This window comes from Diplotaxodon limnothrissa, linkage group LG2 (assembly GCF_057381915.1).
Source record: "Diplotaxodon limnothrissa isolate DT_005_m linkage group LG2, D_limnothrissa_male_GT1.1, whole genome shotgun sequence".
Classification (NCBI taxonomy): domain Eukaryota; kingdom Metazoa; phylum Chordata; class Actinopteri; order Cichliformes; family Cichlidae; genus Diplotaxodon; species Diplotaxodon limnothrissa.
The window spans coordinates 29,585,849-29,606,991 of record NC_140597.1 but is presented as its reverse complement, the minus strand read 5'-3'; the positions used below and the strand labels follow the sequence as shown (position 1 = coordinate 29,606,991).

General features: G+C 42.6%; 1 protein-coding gene across 2 annotated transcripts in view; it reads right to left on the bottom strand.

The window, feature by feature from the left end:
* Nucleotides 1–297: 297 nt before the first annotated feature.
* The window catches only part of gabrb2a (gamma-aminobutyric acid type A receptor subunit beta2a), a 29,497-nt gene continuing 8,651 nt past the window's right edge, over nt 298–21,143 (bottom strand). The window contains exons 4-10 of one of the 2 annotated variants that reach the window (XM_085361972.1): nt 16,492–16,712; nt 8,935–9,017; nt 5,287–5,424; nt 4,920–5,072; nt 2,441–2,685; nt 1,831–1,971; nt 298–654 (exon numbers count right to left, since the gene is read on the bottom strand). In XM_085361972.1, coding sequence (XP_085218098.1) covers nt 298–654; nt 1,831–1,971; nt 2,441–2,685; nt 4,920–5,072; nt 5,287–5,424; nt 8,935–9,017; nt 16,492–16,712 — 1,338 coding nt within the window. The remainder of the gene's footprint in view (nt 655–1,830; nt 1,972–2,440; nt 2,686–4,919; nt 5,073–5,286; nt 5,425–8,934; nt 9,018–16,491; nt 16,713–21,143) is intronic. The other variant, XM_085361981.1, reaches the window with a different exon arrangement.

Sequence of the window (21,143 nt, the reverse complement as noted above, 5' to 3'; positions counted from 1 at the left end):
GTTTCTGTCTTTTTAAAACTCTCTCTTCTTTTCTCAAGAGCTTGACAGTCGATTTGAAGGTGTTTCCCAAATCCTAAAAGAGTCACTGCCGACTGAAGTGTTGGGTGCTGCTGCAGTCCGTCTAAAAGTCTTTTGTATCTCCGTATTTTCTCTAAAACGAACCACCTAAAAAAAGTCGGTGCACTGTTCATCTCACATTCTCTCTCTCACACACATCCTCTCTCTCATCTCCTCTTATTTTTTCCCTCCTCCCCTTCTTCCCTCTTTCTTTACATGCCTGCCGCGAGCCGGCTCGGTTTAATGGACGTAGTAAAGCCAGTAGACCACGTTGAAGAAGGAGAAGACAGTGGGGAAGATCATCCTGGACCACTTGTCAATAGAGTTCACGTCAGACAGGTCTGGGATGTTCACCTTGAGCTGGGAAGCCCGTCTCCGTAGGCGCGACTTCTTCTGGGCGTGGCGCTCCAAGGCGCTGTGGCCATAGTTCTGGCGTGCCATGGCTGCCCTGCGGTACTGCAGCGTCGAGCTATCATAGGCCAGCATGGTGTTGCGGGGGTCTCCGGGTGCTCCGAGGCCCCGGGACAGATCCCCGGCGCCGCCCATCTCATTCTTCATCTCCAAGGTGCTGAAGAGGATGTTGTCGTCGGGGGTCATCTGTGTGAAGGTGCAAACAAAACAAAACAAAACAAAACAGGCGCAGCCATGAGAAGTTACTGCCAGGGAGGAAATTTTGGAGCGTTCAGTCTACGTCTAGCAAAATTATAATTGAAGTTGTAATGATAATTATGCAGTTTACTGTGTAAAAACACTGATGGGGTGCTAGAATGGGTAATGCAAATGAGTCAAAAATCGTGTTACTTACAGTGAAGAAAAGATTTTAAGCACTTTAAAAAAAGCTCTAAATAAATCATTGATCATCTGTCGTCATTATCTGAGTGACAATACAACCACAAGACTATGAGATAACACTCCTGGAAAAGCACAACGCACTCCACAAACTTAATTCTCATGGAGAAACCTTCATTGCCATGTCAGAATTTCAACCAGCGTGTGGTTAAAATTCTGTCGATTCACAAGACAAACTGAACAAAAACAGAAAAGAGAAAAGCAAAGGAAAAGGAAAATGTGACAGGAGAAGGTTGAGAGAAACTGTAAAGGACTTTGCAAAGATGGAGGAGAGGCTAAAAGGTTCAGGGCAGGTCAGGAAAGACGTTGTGGGAAGTGAATTCGGATCAACATTTCTTCATCCATAGCCTGACTTCTGAGGAAAAACATCCCAATAATCCAATCCCGTCCTGCTGTAAATGTCAGCCTGATGCATTTTGTTGATTTTTTTTTAGGGGGTTTAAAGCGAAGCCACTTAGTTGGAGCTTTTCATCAAACTGCAAATGATTTCTTTCTCTTATCTGGAGATGCTTTTTTTTTCTCTTTGCTTTTGTTTTCTTTTCAATTGCTTCACTTAGTTTCAAGAGATTAATCAGTCACCTTAGAGATACAGTATTTCGGTCTAGATGATATTATCTTAAGAGGAGCTACTGATGTTTTCATTTCTCTTGTTCTCATTTCCTATTAATTCAGATGTACAGCCCAAGTTAAGATTAAATTAATGCCTGCAGAAATCAAACTGCTAAGCCATGTTTGTCAGGAAAATGCATGAAGAGCAAACCAAGAGAGGGAAAAAAACACAATGGTGGGAGTGATGATCAAGGTTGCCTTAAAAAATCTATAAAAAATCAAAGAAATGCACAAAAAAACTACAGCATTTTCCTCTGATCTGGATTGATTCAGATTGATGACATTGTTAGTTTTGACTTTCAAAACCTCCAGTACCTTATTTCTTTGCTCGCCTAGTCCTAATGCGGCATCGTCCACAAAGATGGGATCCCACATCGAGTCATATGCGTCAATTTCCCTCTGTTTCATTCTGGCATACAGAGCATCATCTCTCTGAACTACATTTCCCACCAGCCACTGCAAGCATACAAAATCAGCACTGTTACTTAGGGGGAAATCGTAGCTTGCCACACTCAGAAGGAAAGGGTGTTTGATTTCTTTTTCCTTATGCTGCCGTTGTTCTTGCTAACTTTAGCAGCTGAATAAAATTTAAAGAGAAGGCTTTGGCACCACAGCCAGTGATTTTTCCGAGGCGCCTTGCCCTTTGGGAGACACAGAAATATGGAGATAAAGTATAAGCCAGTCATTGCTTCTGCATTCACTCTTTCAGATCCTAGCTGAGTAATAAAGTTGATACACAGGGCTAAACCAGTGAGAAATGGAGAGCTAGAGCAGGAGTAAAGAGTGCTGGTAAAGGATATCAAGCATTGATCACAGCATCACATTGACCTTGAAAGGAGAAGAGGTAATTTTCTCGCACAGAAACAAACACGCACATTAACTGACAACACGGATACCTTTGGAGGAGCTCGGCTCGCGCACGTACCTTGTTGGGGTCGGGTCTCAGCTTCTCGTTATTGGCGGTGGCTGCTTTCTCGGCCGCCTTCTTCTGTCGCTGGGGGCCCTGGCCGAAGAAGATGTAGTTGACGAAGGCGTACTCCAGCAGGGCCAGGAAGACAAAGACAAAGCACCCCATCAGGTACATGTCAATAGCCTTCACGTAGGGGATCTTGGGGAGCGTCTCTCGCAAGTGGGTGTTGATGGTGGTCATGGTCAGCACCGTGGTGATCCCTGGACATCAGCAGAGTCACAGTTTCAGAGACAAAAGCCCCGCATGTGATGTTTTGTGTCAGGTGTTAGTGAAGTTTAGTCGCAATATTCAACTGTTATAATGATAATCACTTTTGTGCTTCATCCAGATTTCTGTCTAGAATTTAAAGCTTTAAGAGCTTTAAAATCAAATTTTATTTATTTATTTACGAGTTGCCTTGAGGTGCTTTATACTGTAAGGTAAAGACCATACAATAATACAGAGAAAATCCCAACAGTCAAACTGCCCCCTTTGAGCAAGCACTTGGAAACAGTGGGAAGGAAAAACTCCCTTTTAACAGGAAGAAACCTCCAGTAGCACCAGGCTCAGAGAGGGGCAGCTATCTGCTGCGACTGGTTGGGGGGAGGGAGACAGGACAAAAAACACACTGTAGAGGAGAGCCAGAGATTAATATTAACTAATGATAAAACACAGAGTGGTTTATAAACACATAATGAGTGAGCAAGGCAAGAAACAAAGTGCATCATGGGAAGCCCAAAGCAGCCTAGACCTACTGCAGCGTAACTAAGGGAGGATTTAGAGTCACCTGATCCAGCACGAACTACTGTATATGTTTATCAAAAAAGGAAAGTTTTAAGCCTAATCTTAAAAGCAGTGATAGTGTCCGTCTCACAAATCCAAACTGGGAGCTGATTCCACAAAAGAGGGGCCTGAAAGCTGACGGCTTTTCCCCCTTTCTACCTTTTAATACTCTAGAAACCACAAGTAAACTAGCAGTATGAGAGCAAAGTGCTCTATTTGGGTGATACAATACTATCAGGTCTTTAAGATAAGATGAGGCCTGATTATTTAGCACCTTAATACTAATACTACCACGATGAACCCTTTAAATTTGATGTTAGTCATCAGTGTGGTCACATTAGCATGCAGAGCTTAACATGCTGATGTTAGCGTTTGGCCCAAAGCACCGCTCTGCCCAAGTCTATAGGTGAGTCATTCCCTGTGCAGGCTATGGTGCACTATAGCTACTGTCTGCCATTTTATTCCACTGGTTTTAGGCAACAAACTGCACAGTTTTCTGCATCTGATGCCATAACTCTGCATTTTATATAAGCTGCTTACAACTGAGGATCTACTATAGAGGCAGTGCATAATGAATGAACACAGATGTCTTTCTCGCTTCGCTGGAATTTGCCCCAGCATCAAACTAACTGAGCTCAGATGCTCATCTCCAAAGTATACGTGCTCGGGAACATGTGCATTTGCTCTTATGCTGTACAATGTATAGTGTTTAATGAACACAAGCAGTCAAATTTGAGAGAATGTGAGTCCACATGGAATAAAAAAACACCTGAGACTGCGATAGCTTACATCCCGTCGTGCAACCAATGATGATGGAACAAACTGTAGGCTTTAAAAAAAAAGGGCCACATTGCCACTGTAAACATCTGTTGTTAGTCACAGCACGATTCACCTGCTTTCCTGACATGTACACATTGTGTTTGATACAGTAGTCATCTGCCTGCACAATCTGCATTTGGTCAGATTCACACGTATTATAAATAACCCGGCAGCCAGCACTGTCACTGTAGCACGGAGCCTCGTCTCCCCATTGGCTGCACTTGTTCTCTTTTGGTTAGGACGCTGAGAGCAGAGCGGGGAGGGGGGGGGGGGGACATCTTTAAATCACGTTACCCTCTAAACGCACCGTCTGGGACTCTGACCTGCCAGCCGTCCCCACTTCCGAAAAAACAAACGGTGTGTGACAAGAAAGAGACGCGCAAAACGCAAAAGCTACCGACGTGCCAGTTTGACATTGGCGTGAGAGCGTGAGCTCCAAAGTGCACGGTGCATTTAAACAAATACAGCTGCGCTCGGGCTCTGATAAGCTGCGATCTCCGGCCAGCGAGAGGCTCCAAAAGACAGACAGGATGAGAGAAAGACAGCACACTTCAAGGTCGAGCTGCAGTGCCTCTCGCTCTGCATGACTCATGCATATAGTCATCTCTGAACAACAGACATTTAGCCAGGCAGCCTATCACACACTGCTATCACTCACTGTGCTTAGAGCTAATGAGGAAAAAAAGTAAACGCTGAGAAAATACAGGGAAAACATCAGGCTCGCCACAGACACAATAATGCAGAAATCCTGAGCATAATAATGTACGTTAAATGGCTCTTTTCATGCTCTGCTATCATTTGGCTCTGGGTTATTTCTGAGGGTCAGCGCTGAGCAGAAGCGAGCCGATCCTACCCAGGGCCACTCTGGCAGCCGATGCATCGTAGTTGATCCAGAAGGAGACCCAGGAGAGGATGGTAATCAGGATGGAAGGCATGTATGTCTGCAGGATGAAGTAACCAATGTTCCTCTTCAATTTAAAGCTGAGGGACAGGCGGGGGTAGGAACCTGAAGGAGGCAAAGGAGCAGAGGAAGTGGGATAGAAATAGAGTTTCCTCAGTGACACCAAATACATTTTCCTTGACGCAAGCGAGCCTGTCGCATACACTCTCTCTCTAATACTGACTGTCGATTTTATGTTAAAAATAAAAGGCCAAAAAATTGTTAACACAGCAGCTTATGCTAATTAAAACCTGCAAAACCCAGTGAAGCTTCTGCGCACCTGTGGAGAAGACGACGTTCTTGGAGATGAGTTTGTAGTCGACGATCGAGAACTGAGGCAGCTCTATCCTGTCCACGCCGGACACTGCGCCGTCTCCACCTCGCCAGTAAAACTCAATATCATCTGTGGTGTATCCATCTGCAGGGGAAAAAAGCCAGGACACTTAGAGAAACATTATCACCATCCATTAATGCTCTATAATATATCACAGCAAAGTGCTGTAATGTTAAAAGTCGTCTGCGGTTTTGTCTGTCTTTGCCCTTAACTATACTTAATGCTTGGCAATATCCACAGCAGCCGTCACCAACTCTGATTACATCTGAGGGGTCATAAGATGATTAGGAACTTTAAATAACAGGAAATTTAACAACATATTTTATGCTTTCTTGGAAAATAGAATGAAGGTGCCATTTTAGGGCTCTAAAAATATGAAATCACTTTTGGTTTAAAGTATTTAAAGTGTTTAAAATTTAAGGAGGTGTTGCAATTTGACTTTAAGAGCCACAAGCCAGAGAAAAGGCCCGCGGCGCTCACTGCAGAAACAAATCTCTATGATTGTGGTTAGGGTGAGGATCATTAAACTAACACACATTTAAGATCTCCCATTTATCCAGCCACTGCTGCAGAGGCCATCTTTGCATTAGGGGCTTGTCACATTTTAAAATTTTAAGGTTATAAACAGCAGGGAAGATTACAGAAACACCTACAGCCCTCAGAAATCTTTGAGCGGTGCTCTGAGTATTTGCTGGCAAACTTTGTGTAAGCGTAATCTCTATAAACATGCATTTATCCATTTGTCACTCAAAATTAATCATGAGCGTAAGAAGGAGGTGATTGTTGGTGATTTCAAGAACTTGCAGGAAGTAGAAGTCTCTCAGCTCCGTCACCGGGACAAGAAACAGAGGGACGCTCACTAAATATGTGGCTGCCGGTTCACTGCAGGTTTGTTTCCATAACCTGTTTCCATCAACCTGAAACAATTCGTGTAACTGCAAGAAGTTATCTGGTTGACAACGTGTTTATTTTTCAGCACTTTAAAGCAGGAAGCTAATTTCTACATAGCTGCACACATCGTGAATGGAGACAAAGGAACCTATCTGCATATAAAAAATTAATCAACACTCAGCATTTTCAACTCTCTGTGTGTGAAGCATGTATATGTACCAAGAAACATGTTCTCGTCTGAACTTTATCCTGCTACAGTCAACGGAGCGGCGTCGTGTGCTCACCCAGGGAATGGCCGTCTCCCTACTCCAAAGCTCCACTTTGACTGCCGCATGCTCAAAATAGAGGCAGTGACCTATTCAGATGTGATGAATAATTAAAGTCCGAGGCTTTGATTTTTAAAAATTAACACAAAATTCTTTGTTGCTATGGCGCTGACACTGAAGGTGAAGTTAGTCACGTCGGGTTGTTATTGGTCGGACGGGCAGCCGGCTTCACCCACAGGCCTTTTTTTTTTCACAGCAGACATTTTGATTTGTCATAGTTGGAGAAGCTCAGGTGTTACTAATAATATCAGCAATGGCTTCCTTCTGCACGAACCTGCATGCACAATGTCAGGAAACTCAACAGCCACCATTCGGTATATTATTTATACCTGTGCTTTTCCTACTGCGATGTGTCTGCTGTGGAAGAAAGAAACTCTGTCTCTAGGGTGGTTTTAACATCTTGCATCACTGACAGTTAAGGTAATGGCACACAAATACAGATTTTCTTTCTTTCTTCTTCTTTTTTTTTGTTGCTGTTTTTGTTTGAAAGAAAAAAAAAGAAATCCCCCGAAACAGCTGGGTCCTGTAGCTCATGGCCAATATTACTCAAACAGGAGTAAATTCTGCATCTGTTAAGGTTCTGCAACACATTTGGTGCTCTGGTGAGTATTCACAGCAGCAGGATGAAGTACGTGGGATCGACTCAAAACAAACTCACAGTGTGTGATGACAGTAATGAAGAAGGATGTCCATCAGTGCAACACAGAAGCTCTCTGGTGCAGAGGGAGCACCAACTTCTCCGATATTTGTTTAAAATTAGTCTTATTCTTTAATTAAAGCTTTTCTTGCCAGGGCAAACTATGGCACTGAATACTGAATGCATCTGCAGAGCATAAAGCAGTGGATGCTGGAACTCCACACCAGCAGATAAATAAGCTCTACCGTTATCGTCACAGCATTACCCCAATTAGTGTACCATGCTGCTGTTGAGGTGCAGCTCGGTTAAGTTCTTATCGGCTACGTCAGGCTGGGGATCAGCGGGGTGTTGAGTCATTTGGTAGAGGGGAGTTTTTTTTCAATATGAAGGGAGCAGTTTATGGCCAGTACATTCAGTTAGTTTGTAGCTCCATTCGTTCCAGACCATTGTCTCTGTTAGTGCATTACATCACTGCACTCAACCTGGTCTATCAAGACTGATATGAAGGGTGCCTGAGCCAAAGATGTGCATGGATACTGTATGTCAGCATTTATATGTGCATAACAGATCGTATTAGTTGGTGTTAGAGGGGAAGAAATGCTTTCTTTTTTTTTTCCTCAGTGCAGCACGTGAGTCCCACGGCCTGAGCCGCAGCAGTGAGTCGCTGATGTATCGGGGGTTTCTGGGGTTTTAAAACTTGTGTCTGTTAAAAATGCATTGAGTTTATCAAGGGGAGTGAGACTTCTCTGGGCTCATTAGTCTGAATAAAATAGCATGCTCTGGCATGAAGAGATTCCAACGTTAAAACCGTTGCCAGTTAATCCATATGAGAGCAGATACTGCCTGGTGATCAAAACTGGAGCTGTGTGTGTGTGTGTGTGTGTGTGTGTGTGTGTGTGTGTGTGTGTGTGTGTGTGTGTGTGTGTGTATTTCTGCCTGAGAGAGGAGGAGAGAAAAAAAGAGCATATGAGTGATGGAGAGAGAGATAAAAAGGCTGGGAGGGAAAAAAAAAGAAGAGGATGAGACCGTGCGAAGAAAGGAGATGAGAAACGGAAAGAGAGGGTGATGGGGAGAGAGATGGCAAGCATAATGGGAGAGGAGCAGCGGGGGAGGGGGGGTGGTTCTGACCCGCGCTGTTTTTGTGCTGCTTAACGCTGCTGGCAATAGTGTGATCAAACCCGGGAAGACTGGGCCTACACCACATCCCAGCCCCATAATCCTTCTCCTAGGGGACCCAGATAATACACGCAGAGGACCTCGTCTTTCTCTCTCACGTTCCTCCTCTCTTTCCTCGCTCCCCTGACTCGAGAGCACCGGATCACGTACAATTACAAACTCCACGTGAAACTGAGTCTTTGTACTTCACAAACATGGAGGCGGCTTCACGAGAAAGCTGAACACAACATCCACTATCAGCACCCTCCTGAAATACTGGACCTAATCAGGCTCCTCCTCGCCTTGGGAAGCCACTGCAGTAGCAGTTGAATTAATTAGGCTGGATGTTATCAGTCACTGAGCCATTAGTGATGTTCCTCTTCTTGATGCATATCTCTTGATATCTCATCAGCCTTTCTCAGCATTTTACATCCTGTCTTATCAACTGTCTTTCTACCTCGGTGCCACTGGGCTGGCAGACTGTTTTCAGGACGGTTTTCCGAGCTGCATGCGTACGTGGGATCTCTTTAATTCGATGTCTTCGTGTGGGTGTGAGAGCTGGTTGTCAGGGACAACGGTACTTACAGCTTTCGATCTCCAGGGTGCAGTTTTGCTCATCTAGAGGGTAGCGGCGCAGGTCCATCATGCAGGCTGCGGTTGTAGTGATCCTACACACACAGAGAGGGATAAAGAAATATAGGATTCAACGCAGAAACAGGTGGAGGCGGCCACGAGCAGGCTGGGTTCATTTTATTTGACCTTCACTGCGCAGAGTAATGTAAACATCCCTGCAGGATGTTGGCAAACCTGAAGAGCACCAGACATGAAAGCCATTCTTCCGGAAATAATAGGTTCAAATGGAAAATGCCATCAAATGTGGGGATCAGGATTAACTCAAAATCAGATGCTGTTTGGCAAATCTGAGAAACCATTCCAACTGGCCGAGGCAGATGGCCGCGCTCCCGGAGCCTGGTTCTGTCTGGTTTCCTTCTTGTTAAAGCACACTTTTTACATCAGCCTCAGTTCAAGCCTCCATAAATCGTAAGCTGATGCTGACAATGTCTTTTTATTGAGAAATTCTTTTCTGCTTTTATTATGAAATTTACTGCATATTTTATTCTAATGACAAGATTGGGAAACTATTAAAGCTAGTAATTACTGTACTTAACAAAGTGTGGAATTTGGACACTATGCTGGTTTTACTTTTATCCCATAAAGAGATAAAAAAAAAAAAAAAGCAGGGTTCAACGTCTGGTCAATGGGCTCCTTAAAAAAAGAGCCGTCGAGCACAGGCCAGTCATATCCAACAGGTTCAGTCAGGGTGACGCACTTCCTGTTATAGATGACAAGTTGGCCATAGCTGAGACGGGCTGGCACCCGGCCGCACCAAACCCCTGAGGCTGTCTGAGAGAGACTGGCCACACAATCTAACTATGGGGGCTAAATCTAGCGTAGACGTGTAAGACGAACCCCCTCACACACACGCACAAACAAACACACTGATTGATATAAAACATGATGGTGTCACACGACCATTAATAATAATAGCAGCCTGTGGGAGAATTCCCAGTATAGGTTGAAGTGTTTGTCATAACCGCGGGTTTTCCTTGTCACAGCTGATTACGGTCACATCATCGATTTATTGTGTTAGCGGTCCATTCATTCGTACGTGGCAATGAAAAAGGTCACTGAGTAGCCAGATCATCCAGTAAAAGTCATGCTACATTTACACTTTACATTCATTGGACATTCAGTTCAACAACAAGGATCCCTCAGTGTCGCACAATCATAATTTGTCTTTATTCATAATTGCACTTTCCATCAATATATTAGTTCATATGTCCTTTTATTCTTTATTTCTTCAGTTTCACCATTTTGTGAAATACAGTGTTTGTAATGGGAACAAATGAATCTTGCTGCTTATCACTGAATTTGAACTAATACAAAAATAAATGAAAGGTAAACTGTCCTTATAAGAGAGGTGATGTGAACAAAAAGGCTTCATGATGATCATTTTACAGTGTTAAGCTGTAAAACAAACCCGCTGTCCTTATTTGAGGGCTTATGAGGGTCACCTTTGCACATCTCTGTTCAGAAATTGGGCCTCAGGAGGATATGCAATTTTATAAATCAGGGACAATAAATATTAAATAATAAAAAAAATCTGTTGTTTACCATTAAAAAACACAAGCAGTGGTGTCTGGATTTGCTTATTTTGATAAATCAAAGACTTTACGTCATTCCACTATTTATAAAATCATAATGGAAGTGCTACCATGGGAAAAAAATTTATGACAAAGTGCTGAAATGTATATTGTTTGGTGTGCATTGTCATCTCCTGAAAGCCTGTAAATGTTTTAAACATGAATAGAAATGGGCAAAAAAATGTTCTTAGTTCACACATTTTTCAAATCGCTGCTGCTTTGAGATTGAGAACGTGGTCCCGTGGAGCTGCGGGGACACTATGGCAATAAAAAAATACAATCACAATGCCTTCTCTCGGTTAACTTCATCACATCTACAGATGCATCTTTAAGAGCGCCTTGTCTTTAATAATTAAGAGCAAACTTTATTTGAAATCTTTCTGCATAAGATGTTCAGCTCCCTCAGGCCGAGGCTGGCAAGTTTGGGATTTCATTTTTTCGAGCTGCAGAGTCTTCTTTCACACACTCGGGCTCTCTCCGTCTCTGCCTCCTTTTTTCTTGCTCTCTGGGCTCTTATGTAAGAGCCAGTTAGCAGGGCCATGGTGCACTGGGGGATTAAAACAGGAGGCTCATTTCTGTCCTAGTTTACCCCTTTTTTATGGCCACAACTTCCCAGGATGTTGTGCTCGCATAGCCGGGCACTCATCACTCACCATCATCGCCATCGCCATCACTAAATCATCGCGGTGGCACAGAGGAAACACAGGGGAAAAGCAGAAATGAGGCCAAAATGGCAGGGGTAAAAATAACAGCCTATTTATAGCCCACCTACATCATCAGCAGAAGTCTCACAGCTTTCTCGTCTGAGACTCCGCACGGCTGATCAAGAACTGCTTCTGCACCCCCCACCCCACCCGGCTGAGCTAGAGCATCCAAAACCTGCTCTAACAATTACCCCAAAAATGCAAATAATGAGCACGCAGGAGAAGCAGGACGAGGGTTTCTCTCTGCAGGATTCCCTCCCCATCTTTGAATCTCCTCCTCCTCCTCCTCGTCTTCGTCATCTCCACTGCAGAGAGAGTCTGCTGTGGACCTCTGCAGCAGCAGCAGCAGCAGCAGTTGTCATGAAGCACAGGCTTGTTTGCTCTTCATCAACATCAGAGCCGGTCCGTCTCTCGCTCATCCCAACCTGCCGGCGGAAAGGCCATGCTCTCGCAGATCACGCAGAATCAAACACGCTACATTTGCTCTGCGTCGGAGCTAATAGGACACAGAGTCTAAAAAAGGCTGTTTTTTTCTTTTTTTGTCTATGTTCCTCTAACAGTTCAACCCAGGCGCGCTCTCTCTCTCTGTATATGTGTGTGTGTGGACCCCCCTAAGGCGGCCTGTGCACCTTTATTCCAAATGACCTTGTTTACGGACATAACACAACCACCACGAATTCCCAGACAGAATCTCATTTCGAGGGAGCATCAGAGAAGAAGAGGCCAAAATACAGATGAGAGGGGGATTTTTGCAGGTTCCAAACCTGGTGCAGGCTTACTTAAACTGACATTTTATCATGCATGCAGGCATCAGGAGAAAAAAATAGAAAGATCATTTCAGAAGTTAAATTAAGATGGAGAAGCTTCCTCCATTTTGGATAGAGAGCCCATGTTGAGCTGAGCTAACACATGCAGGATTGTCTCTTCCTGCTCAGGCAGGTCACAGAGCACATCCAATCAAAAAGCAGGAAAAATAAAGAGGTTTCTACGTTTCCCTCTCGCCTGATCTGTAACTTCAGAAGGAGATAACTCTAAAAGTGATCCCATTGACAGCATTCGCACGGGATATCATTGTGCATTTTAGCTGCAGAGCAGAAACGTTCCTCGGCCTGACAGAAGACGACGTCAGTCTCCAAAGCACAAGGATGTGTCCTCTCACAACACAAAAGGAGTTACAATAGTCACAGAGAAAGGAGGGAGGGTGGAGAGGGAGTGGGGAGAATCCTAATAATTTCTCCATTTTGAATGAAGTCTGACCTTCACGTCTCTTTCTCCCTCTTCGGCTCAGTCTCTCTCTGTATGCCAATGTGGAGCGACATACAGCACGAGTCACGCACTCGGTGTCTATATTTCTTTTTCATTTTTTCCTCCATTCCTGCATAAAATGAAAAGCTAAGTGGAGTTTGTGTTTTCCTGTTGTGTGTGTATATGTGTGTTTTTTCCTCGCAGCCTGGGCAGTATCTGTGTTATTGGCTGAGCCTTTTCAGGGGCTGGGTAATTAGATCAGACTGCCTCTCCCCGAGAGTCAAACCGAGCTCTAAAGTGACAGTTGGGAGCACTGTTGTAATTTTCTGCTCCTCCTGGTAATTGAAGACCAGGATTTGGCAGGATTGGGATGCACTATATATCCACAGAATAAGGAGTAAACAACACCCTCACTCTTCCTCCTTCGTGTGCACCCCTGAAAATAACACTCACTCATTCACACGCACATGTACCCAGAGACACAAACTGCACACACAGACACACACATCTCCTGCAAACTAAACAGTTTAACCTACTGGTGTTTGCCAGTTAGCGTGTTAGCTGGTTTCAGCTCAGCACAAATACTCCTCCTGCAAGATCAATAATATGTTTACTTTTGCCCCTCATTATCTAAGGATTTAGCAATATTACCTGATATTTTATAGTCAAACATTTTAGCTTAATCTCCAAAAAGAGAGATTCAGCATATAGTAAGGGGGTAAAATTATAGGGGCAGGAAGCTTTCTGGTTTTCAGTCTGTAGTTCAAGCACTATAAGATAAGTCACCTTGAGCAGGCTTTACTTGCATTAGAAGGATGGCATGTGATGACTATTAGCTGGCAATTATTACTTGCCAAAATTAGCTTGCTCTATCCAGAGGCTGAGTCAGCAGACCAGTCGGTAGATTTTAGAATAAATTTAAAATGTATTTAAACGTTTACAGACGGTTGTTTGGTTGAGTTTTTCTGTGTTTATATTGTACAGATTGAATAAGAGAGTCGCTGTGTCCTGCATGTGGCTTCATCTACTCCCGTGATTTAATATCACAGCAGAGGTGAAGATATCCTGACCGCACCGCTCCATAAACATGTCAGCACCCATAGATTTCTAAATGACATCTTTTAGTTTCCTACCTTCTTCATTCTTCATAATGCAAAACTTGCTCTAATAAATGAGGAAATGAAGAAATCTCTGTATGTTTGTGATGTTTAACAGCCATTCATGCAGTTTAGTTCAAAATTGGCAGGTGTGCCACTGGAGGCCTCTGGAAGTGCTGTGTAGAGTTTATCCACATAATAAAACAGAAAAGTGGGACCCACCCACTCCATACTGCCAGTGGATATTAATCACTGAAGTCAATGACTTTTTGATTGTCACATTGCTGCAAATCAAAATAGAAAAAAACAAAAATACACTTGACTTGGAAAAATTGGTGGTTGCTGGATGATTGCATTTAATTTTTTTTTAAAAATGCAATGGCTTGCAAGTAGATGAGTATCCAAAGTCCTCAGCCACTGGGGGACCACTTAAGATTGCAAGATGATTGCACAGGTCGCCTGATGGGAGGCAACCTGTCTCCAAACACTTGTCATCTGACTCACTTTCAGAAAAATCAGCTAAGATTTGCAAAAATGTATTTAAAATTTATACAAGCAGAGAGATTATAAACACATCGGGATCAATCTGAGTCAGTCTGTGCTAATGGATACAACTTATCTGCAATGCATCTCTTTGCAGTAGGAGACTTAGACTAGTTGCCAACTGGTTGTATTCTGGTTCTATTATGTCAGAGCAAGGTTGCCAAGGTTGTCTTTGTCATGTTGCAGTTGAATCACTGTCCTGAAGAAACTATGTTACTGTTTTTGGAGGAATTTCTGAATTTCAGAGATTCTGGCTGGACACTGAGTGGAAGTAGGTAAACAGTGTGGTTTTTCACTTTCATGTGGATTTCTGTATATGCAGACGGCAACTGACAGAAAAAGGTTTATGATTTCCTGCGATTTATTCATTCACAACCAGTTTACATGGAATTGTGACCTTGACCCTACTCAGCTGCAAACTGATAACACACTCATCGCCTTTTTGACAAACCTAAGCTGCACTGAAGAGTGCTACTACCTGTAAGACCTGGTCCTCATGGCTAAAGCAACCATTTCAAAAGCAACAAGATTACAAGATTTCAAAGGCACAGCTGCAATAATTTTAATTACCCTCCGATTCTTCAATGTACTTTTACATCAATAGTTAATGTTTATGTCCTACATACATATAGATTTACTCATGAGAGTGGTCCCTTTCACAGTTTACATGTTTATAAATAATTAGGAAATGGCTTTCAGGGGCAGTAATTATGGTGGAACTACTTGGAAACATTTCGTCTCTACTTTTTACTCAGATACATGTATTTGACAACTGTAGTTACTCCACTTTTCCTTTCCTCTGACAGGATGTGTGCTCACATACATCCTCTTTCCTATAGACTCTCAGTTAGCCATCTTCTCCACACCCACTAAAGCTGTGTTGTTGCAACCAGCTGACCCGTCTCTACAGGTACGTGTCAGTGTGCTCAGAGCACGCAAGCATCTGGCCGGGCTGACTCTGACAGCAGCTTGTGTCTGGACTCGCTAGCATCAAATAAAACCTGGACCAAACCCACGAACCAAATAACGGAGAAGAACTGACAAGGACAACGCATCCGAGGTAAAAACCACATGTTTCTGCTGCGCACACCCCCTTAAAATTTCACAACACTCTTACAACTCCCCTGGCTTTCATTGCTTTTTGGCTGTTATGCAAAAAATATGTGTTAGGCTTATATAATTGAGTCAGAGTGTTCGGAATTACATTTCTCGACTGTTGAGACAAAATGTAGCGATGAATAATGTGGTGCAGTGCAGATACTTAAATTTTTTAAGCAGCCTTTGCGCAAGAAGGGCATCTCAGTCAAGAGAGGGAACGACTGCAACATCTTGAATTAGCAACAATAACCTCAGCTTTTAACACACACACATGCATGAACACACACGCACACGAAAAGGCGGTGACAGATCAGAGGAGGCAGCGGCACAGTGATGGACGGGTTGCGTTAGCATATGCAGTCAAATACGCAACGTCAGTACAAATACAGATTCAGTGTTTGTATTGAACTGCTACATTATTGATTATGACTTTATCAATTATGGATGACAGCATCCTCAGAGGCATCGCAGCCCTGCGCCACAAAGAGACATCGTGTAGATGGGCTGCACACAATCAGAGTCAGTTCAGCTTTTTATTATTGATGATCATCAGGAGATATGAAAGGCTACAGTACAAGTGCATATAGTTCCTCCTATACACACCTTCTATACTTCATTACGACCCGGGGTGTTATTTTTTTTTAGATTTGTGGCTTGTGTGCAATTAATTCGATGACATTAGCATGGAAAGTCAATAAGTCAGTGGTATAGATTATTGAAATCACTGAACTCTAACTTAAACAGTCAAACGTAACCTTTCTGTGCCCAAACACAATCACCAATCCTTTGATATCAATAAAGAAGCGGGAAAAAAAACAGGAAATACACACATTTGCACTTTTTCTTACTTTAACAGGTGTTAATTTTGTGTCATATCAGCTTTTTTAATAATCAGATTTAGGTTATTCTTTGAAAACACTGCCTTTTTCAATATATATATAACCCTGGGTTTTATTTTAAAATGCCTTCTTGTTGAGCAGCGCTACACAAACACACCTGCCTCGCTTGGCCTCCATGTTGCCTCTTCTTTTCAACCTTGTTAATCATCTCAGAAAGCGGCACCATGGGCAGCCTCGTAATAATCCCTCATTGCGTATGAAAAGTGCAGCTTGACTGCTCTGAGTAGAGTTTGGAGAGGCTGAAATATCTTCTCTTATTTTCTTACTTTTTTTTCTTTTTTGTGGTCCAACCAGATCATTTGCCAATAAAAACAATTCATAAAGACACAGCTATGACACATAAAAGTCTTACCTGAGTCCGTACAGCACCGTTCCATCAGGGTGGAGACGAATCATCCTGTTCTTCACTGTGACGCCATGCACAAAGGACTTCTTGTCGTTGAGGAAATAGGTGTCAGGGACCCACAGCTGGTCAGCCACTCGGTTATCCAGAGTCAGGTTGTAAGCAATCTCAGAGTAGGAGAGCCGCTTGTCCCGCCACGCTTGCTGGAAGTACATTGTCAAGGTGTAGTCCTGCCAAACAGAGGTGAACTACATTTAACGCCACAGTCAAACTCATTGTACATTTTTTTTATATATGTTTTATTTTCATCACCATCTCAACCGGGGAGCACATAAAGCTCTACCGGGATGTCATGTCACGCTCATGTCTGAGCCATGGCATGTTTTCATGGGCTCTGCATAGTGAGAAGGTCAGCCAAAAGGTCGTCGGTGGTCTGAAAGGCCACAGCCTGCACTAGGGGGCCCGTGGTGGCCGGGGTTGGGGGGTTAATATTCAACTATCCTCCATTAATTTTTAGACCATAACCAGAGGGCAACTTTCTCAGCTGGCTGACTATTGTCTCATGCTAAAAATATCTGCTTCCACTTGAGCGAATGAAGCTGCCTTCTGCTTTACAGAGACAATACCCTCTTTAATGCAAACTCCTGGTAGATATCTGCAGCTGGGGCTTTCTCCCTCGCTCTCTCTTTTTATGTTCTGACTTTGCATAATAAACAATCACAGCGACTGAGATTCAGGGGAGACTTTTCCAGATTTAACCTTAGTGGGGAGGGGGAAAAAATCAGTATTTATACTGTACAGTTTGTTTTTACACATGCTCAGAGATGTGGTAGAAAACCGTACCTCCTCCTCCTCCCTCTCCGTGTGTATCTTTTCTCTGCTTCTCACTCTTAAAAACAGACTCACACCCACACACAGCCACAGCGAAAAACAGCACTGCAGTCGGATCTGCTTGGTTACAGTGTGTTGCAGTGCAATCAGCGAGTGGGAAAACAAATTAAAAAATACGGTCCATGAAACAAGGCCCTTGAGCTTTTACTCCAAGCAGCCATCATCATCACTTATCGCTGTGTTTCTATGTTTCAGAGCCCCATCAGAACACATTGGCGTGACGCTGCCGCACAGTTGCCACTGAACACTAAATTCACTGTGTGCAGCGTGCCCGACCGAAGTATTAGTGTAAAAAAGGCCATCTAAAAATACACCAGATTCTGCCATCTTGATTTTTTCTTTTTCAGAAATAAAAAAAAGTCACGCGAGGACAGCTGCTTCCTTATCCTGTTTTACAAGGGTTCCCACTGAACCCTCCTCTCACACTCGCTCCCTCTCTGTCTCATTATCAGCCTGTCGATCGGATATCTCTATCACCTTTGGGATCGTTAGCTGCTGCCTGCAGGCTCAGAGTACATCACAAACCCAGGCAGCACATCCTGTGATACACTCCTGTCTTTATCGCAGGAAAACAAACAGGCCTCTCTTTAGCAGAATTATAAAAGAAATAACACATAATATTAACCCAGTCTGAGAAGATGGTTACAGAAATTATTGTTGTGGAAACTTTCTGTTAATGTGGTGTCAGTCTTGCAGAGAGAAACACCTCAAGACATTTTGGTGGATAAAGTCACAATGTGACAAGGAGGCTAAGTAATAAAGACAACAAACTGCAGTTCCTCACGTGGCCACTTGAGGCTAGCTTCAAATGTGAGTCAATCCCCATAGACCTCCATGTTAAAATGCCCACCTTTGCACCAGTGCAGTCCATCTGATCACTACTAGATATTCTGCTGAGGCAGTGTCCTTGCTTTTAAAGCCCCAGCTGCAACTCAAAAACACTCAGAATAACTCGGATAATAGCAATAGCAAGTCTGTGTATGCACCTTGCTAACCAAGCAAACGTTAGAGATGTTAATAATTTAGCTATGCAACTTTTCTCGAACTGCTGTGGTTCATGAACACAAATTGTCGGGTTTCTTTGTGTCAGTAAGTGTGTATTTGTAAGTAATGTGCTGTGTGTGTGTGTGTGTGTGTGTGTGTGTATTTGCATATATTAGTTTTAGTTTGCATAATTTTTGCTGCATCCAGCATTTTTTGTGTGCAATTTATGGTGTAATTTATTTATGTTGTTCTAGAGAAAAAAATCACTCTGATCTCTCAAAAACAAATGTATCAAATGTCATGCATTAACGTTAAGCGTTAATCAATAACATATTTAAAAATGACAGAAATTACATCTGAAAAGTCTGTAGCTCAAATTTGAGTCTCTGGTGTTAACAGTGAATTAATCGGCTCCACAGCCACAAACCCCTCCACCTTCCGAATGAAGACTGTGGAAAATATTAACATAGTGAAAATGGAATTAAATCAGTACATATGACAGTGGGCCGATGAAAAGTTGTGTTCATGATGGGAATTTTATATTGAGGCAAACAAAATGATGCCAAATTTGTGCCCAGAAACACAAATCATTAGATTAAAAGGTCCTGATAAACTGCTGTGAGGAAGGTTTGTGTCCAAATATTCTTACTTCTGCCTCCAACAGCCAAGATGGCGACAAAAACGGTAGTCCATAAACCAAAGGGTGATGTCACAGTTGCCAGGTCCATCTTTAATATAGAGTCACTGGTGTGAACCGGGAGTGCCATTATCCTATTTTTGATTTTCTTGTTTGCAGTCCCAGCTCTCAACTTGAAATTACTCGAGTAACTAAAACCTAAAGATTTAAGAGTCCTGAAGATATAACAGAAAGATAACCAGCAAATTCTGGTGATTACCTGGTGATATTAGTTTCAGTCCATTTCAGCATTATTACACTGAAAATGAAATGTCCTTTCTTAAAATGACACGATGCATTTAACTTCAGTTATAGTGATTATTCAATTTAACTTGTTCACACTGAGTTTTCTGGACTTTCAGCCTCCATACTTGTTTCAGTTAATTATATTCTAAACAAGGAGCATTGCCACACTCAAAGGACTGCTACTGTTTAAGTTTAGGTGTAAGTTCAGATAATGAATTAAGTAATAATCAGACTGTTAACATAGCATGTTGTCTTTAGATGATACAATGGAAAATGTGTATTTCAGCTCATTTATGTGATTGTAACATGTGTTTACAAAAAGAGTGTGAGAAGATGGAAAAACAACCGACTGTTTTCTGTGTTCGAGGTCATGAGGCGCTTTCTGTGTCGTTGTTATCAAGCAGGCGCCTATGTGACAGTGAGAAGAAAACCCTCCACAGCTGATCACACAGTTTGTATCCACACAATGAGCATAAAGGAGCTGCTAATTTCCTTTTCTGCATCGATGCTAATGCAAAGACTGCCTGTACTGTATTGATCCCTCTGCAGAGTTTCTTTCAATAAATCTCAGAAAACCCAGTTTGGCTTCAACGCTCAGTTTATTTTTTTCATAAGAGTTTGTTCACTTTTCATGGAAGAAGACAGGGGCCACTGAAAAAATAAAAATGAAAAAAAGACAAAAAATTCTGACATTTTTCTGACAAAATTCAAACTTTGATTCCAGACTTCTGTTTTTAATTTTCAAATTTTACAATTCTAAAGTAAAGTCAGCTTTATTTTAATTCACCGATTAGAATAAAACAATAATAAATAATAAAAATAACAGCCTGTTACCAAAATCTGTCGCTACTCCCCGTATAAACAGTAAACGCTCAATAGTAGGCAACAAATAAAAATCTGATTTTGAATCATTGTGAAGTGTCTCCTGTACTCGGATACTAAATGAGTCACATATTCACAACGGACATTTTATCCTGTCATAGTAGGAAAAGTTTAGGTGTTACTAATAAGATAAAGATTTCTGACATGACAGCGTGACAGTGAGGCAGTTACACATGTACTTTTCTGACTGTGACCTCTCAGATTAGATGAGGAGTGGACACCAAACGATGTGAATGCTAAAACCTGGATTTTAAAGATGCCTGTCCTCGTTTTAAAGTGTTGAGTTTGCATATTTGCAGGACCTCTGTGTGTGTGCGTTAGAGGTTTTAACAGTATAGATATGCGCAGAGAACACCTGGGCCTGCACGCTGCCTCCTGGCTGTGCTGTAAAATGGCAGCATAATTACGTCCTTGCAGATGGTGCTGTTTACCTTGACTTGGACATCACTTGAGCATAGAGAGAGACACAAAGTACAGCTGCCTCACCTCTCTCTCTCTCAGTGCAGCCTGAGAACCAAATCTGCAACACAGAGTACTGCAAGGGAACAGTTTTGTAACAGACGAAGTGCTGGCTGAGTCATGCTGTGCAGGTGCTGTGCAGTAAAATAAGCAGGACAACCATGTTATTTTTATGCAAAAAAACCCTCAAAAGCCTAAAAAAAATAACGAGGTTATCTTTGAAAATCTGACAAATATGTTTCTGCATCTTGTATATTAGCATTCAGTCACTAGGGCTGTGTAAGGAGAGAAAATCCTGATTGACTTTTCTCCAATCCGCACCCAGAAAAAAGCTGCAGCTAGTCGGAGCATCCCATGCTTGAGCACTGGTCTCCAGAGCGACCTTCAATCTCCTTGTCACAAGCACTTCTCAGAAACTCCATTAACATCACACAGACAGCCAGTAAGCATCAGTGAGGGAGAAATCTTGTGGAGAGCACCAACATTTAAAAGAAAAGGCACGACAGCACCGTATACATAAACA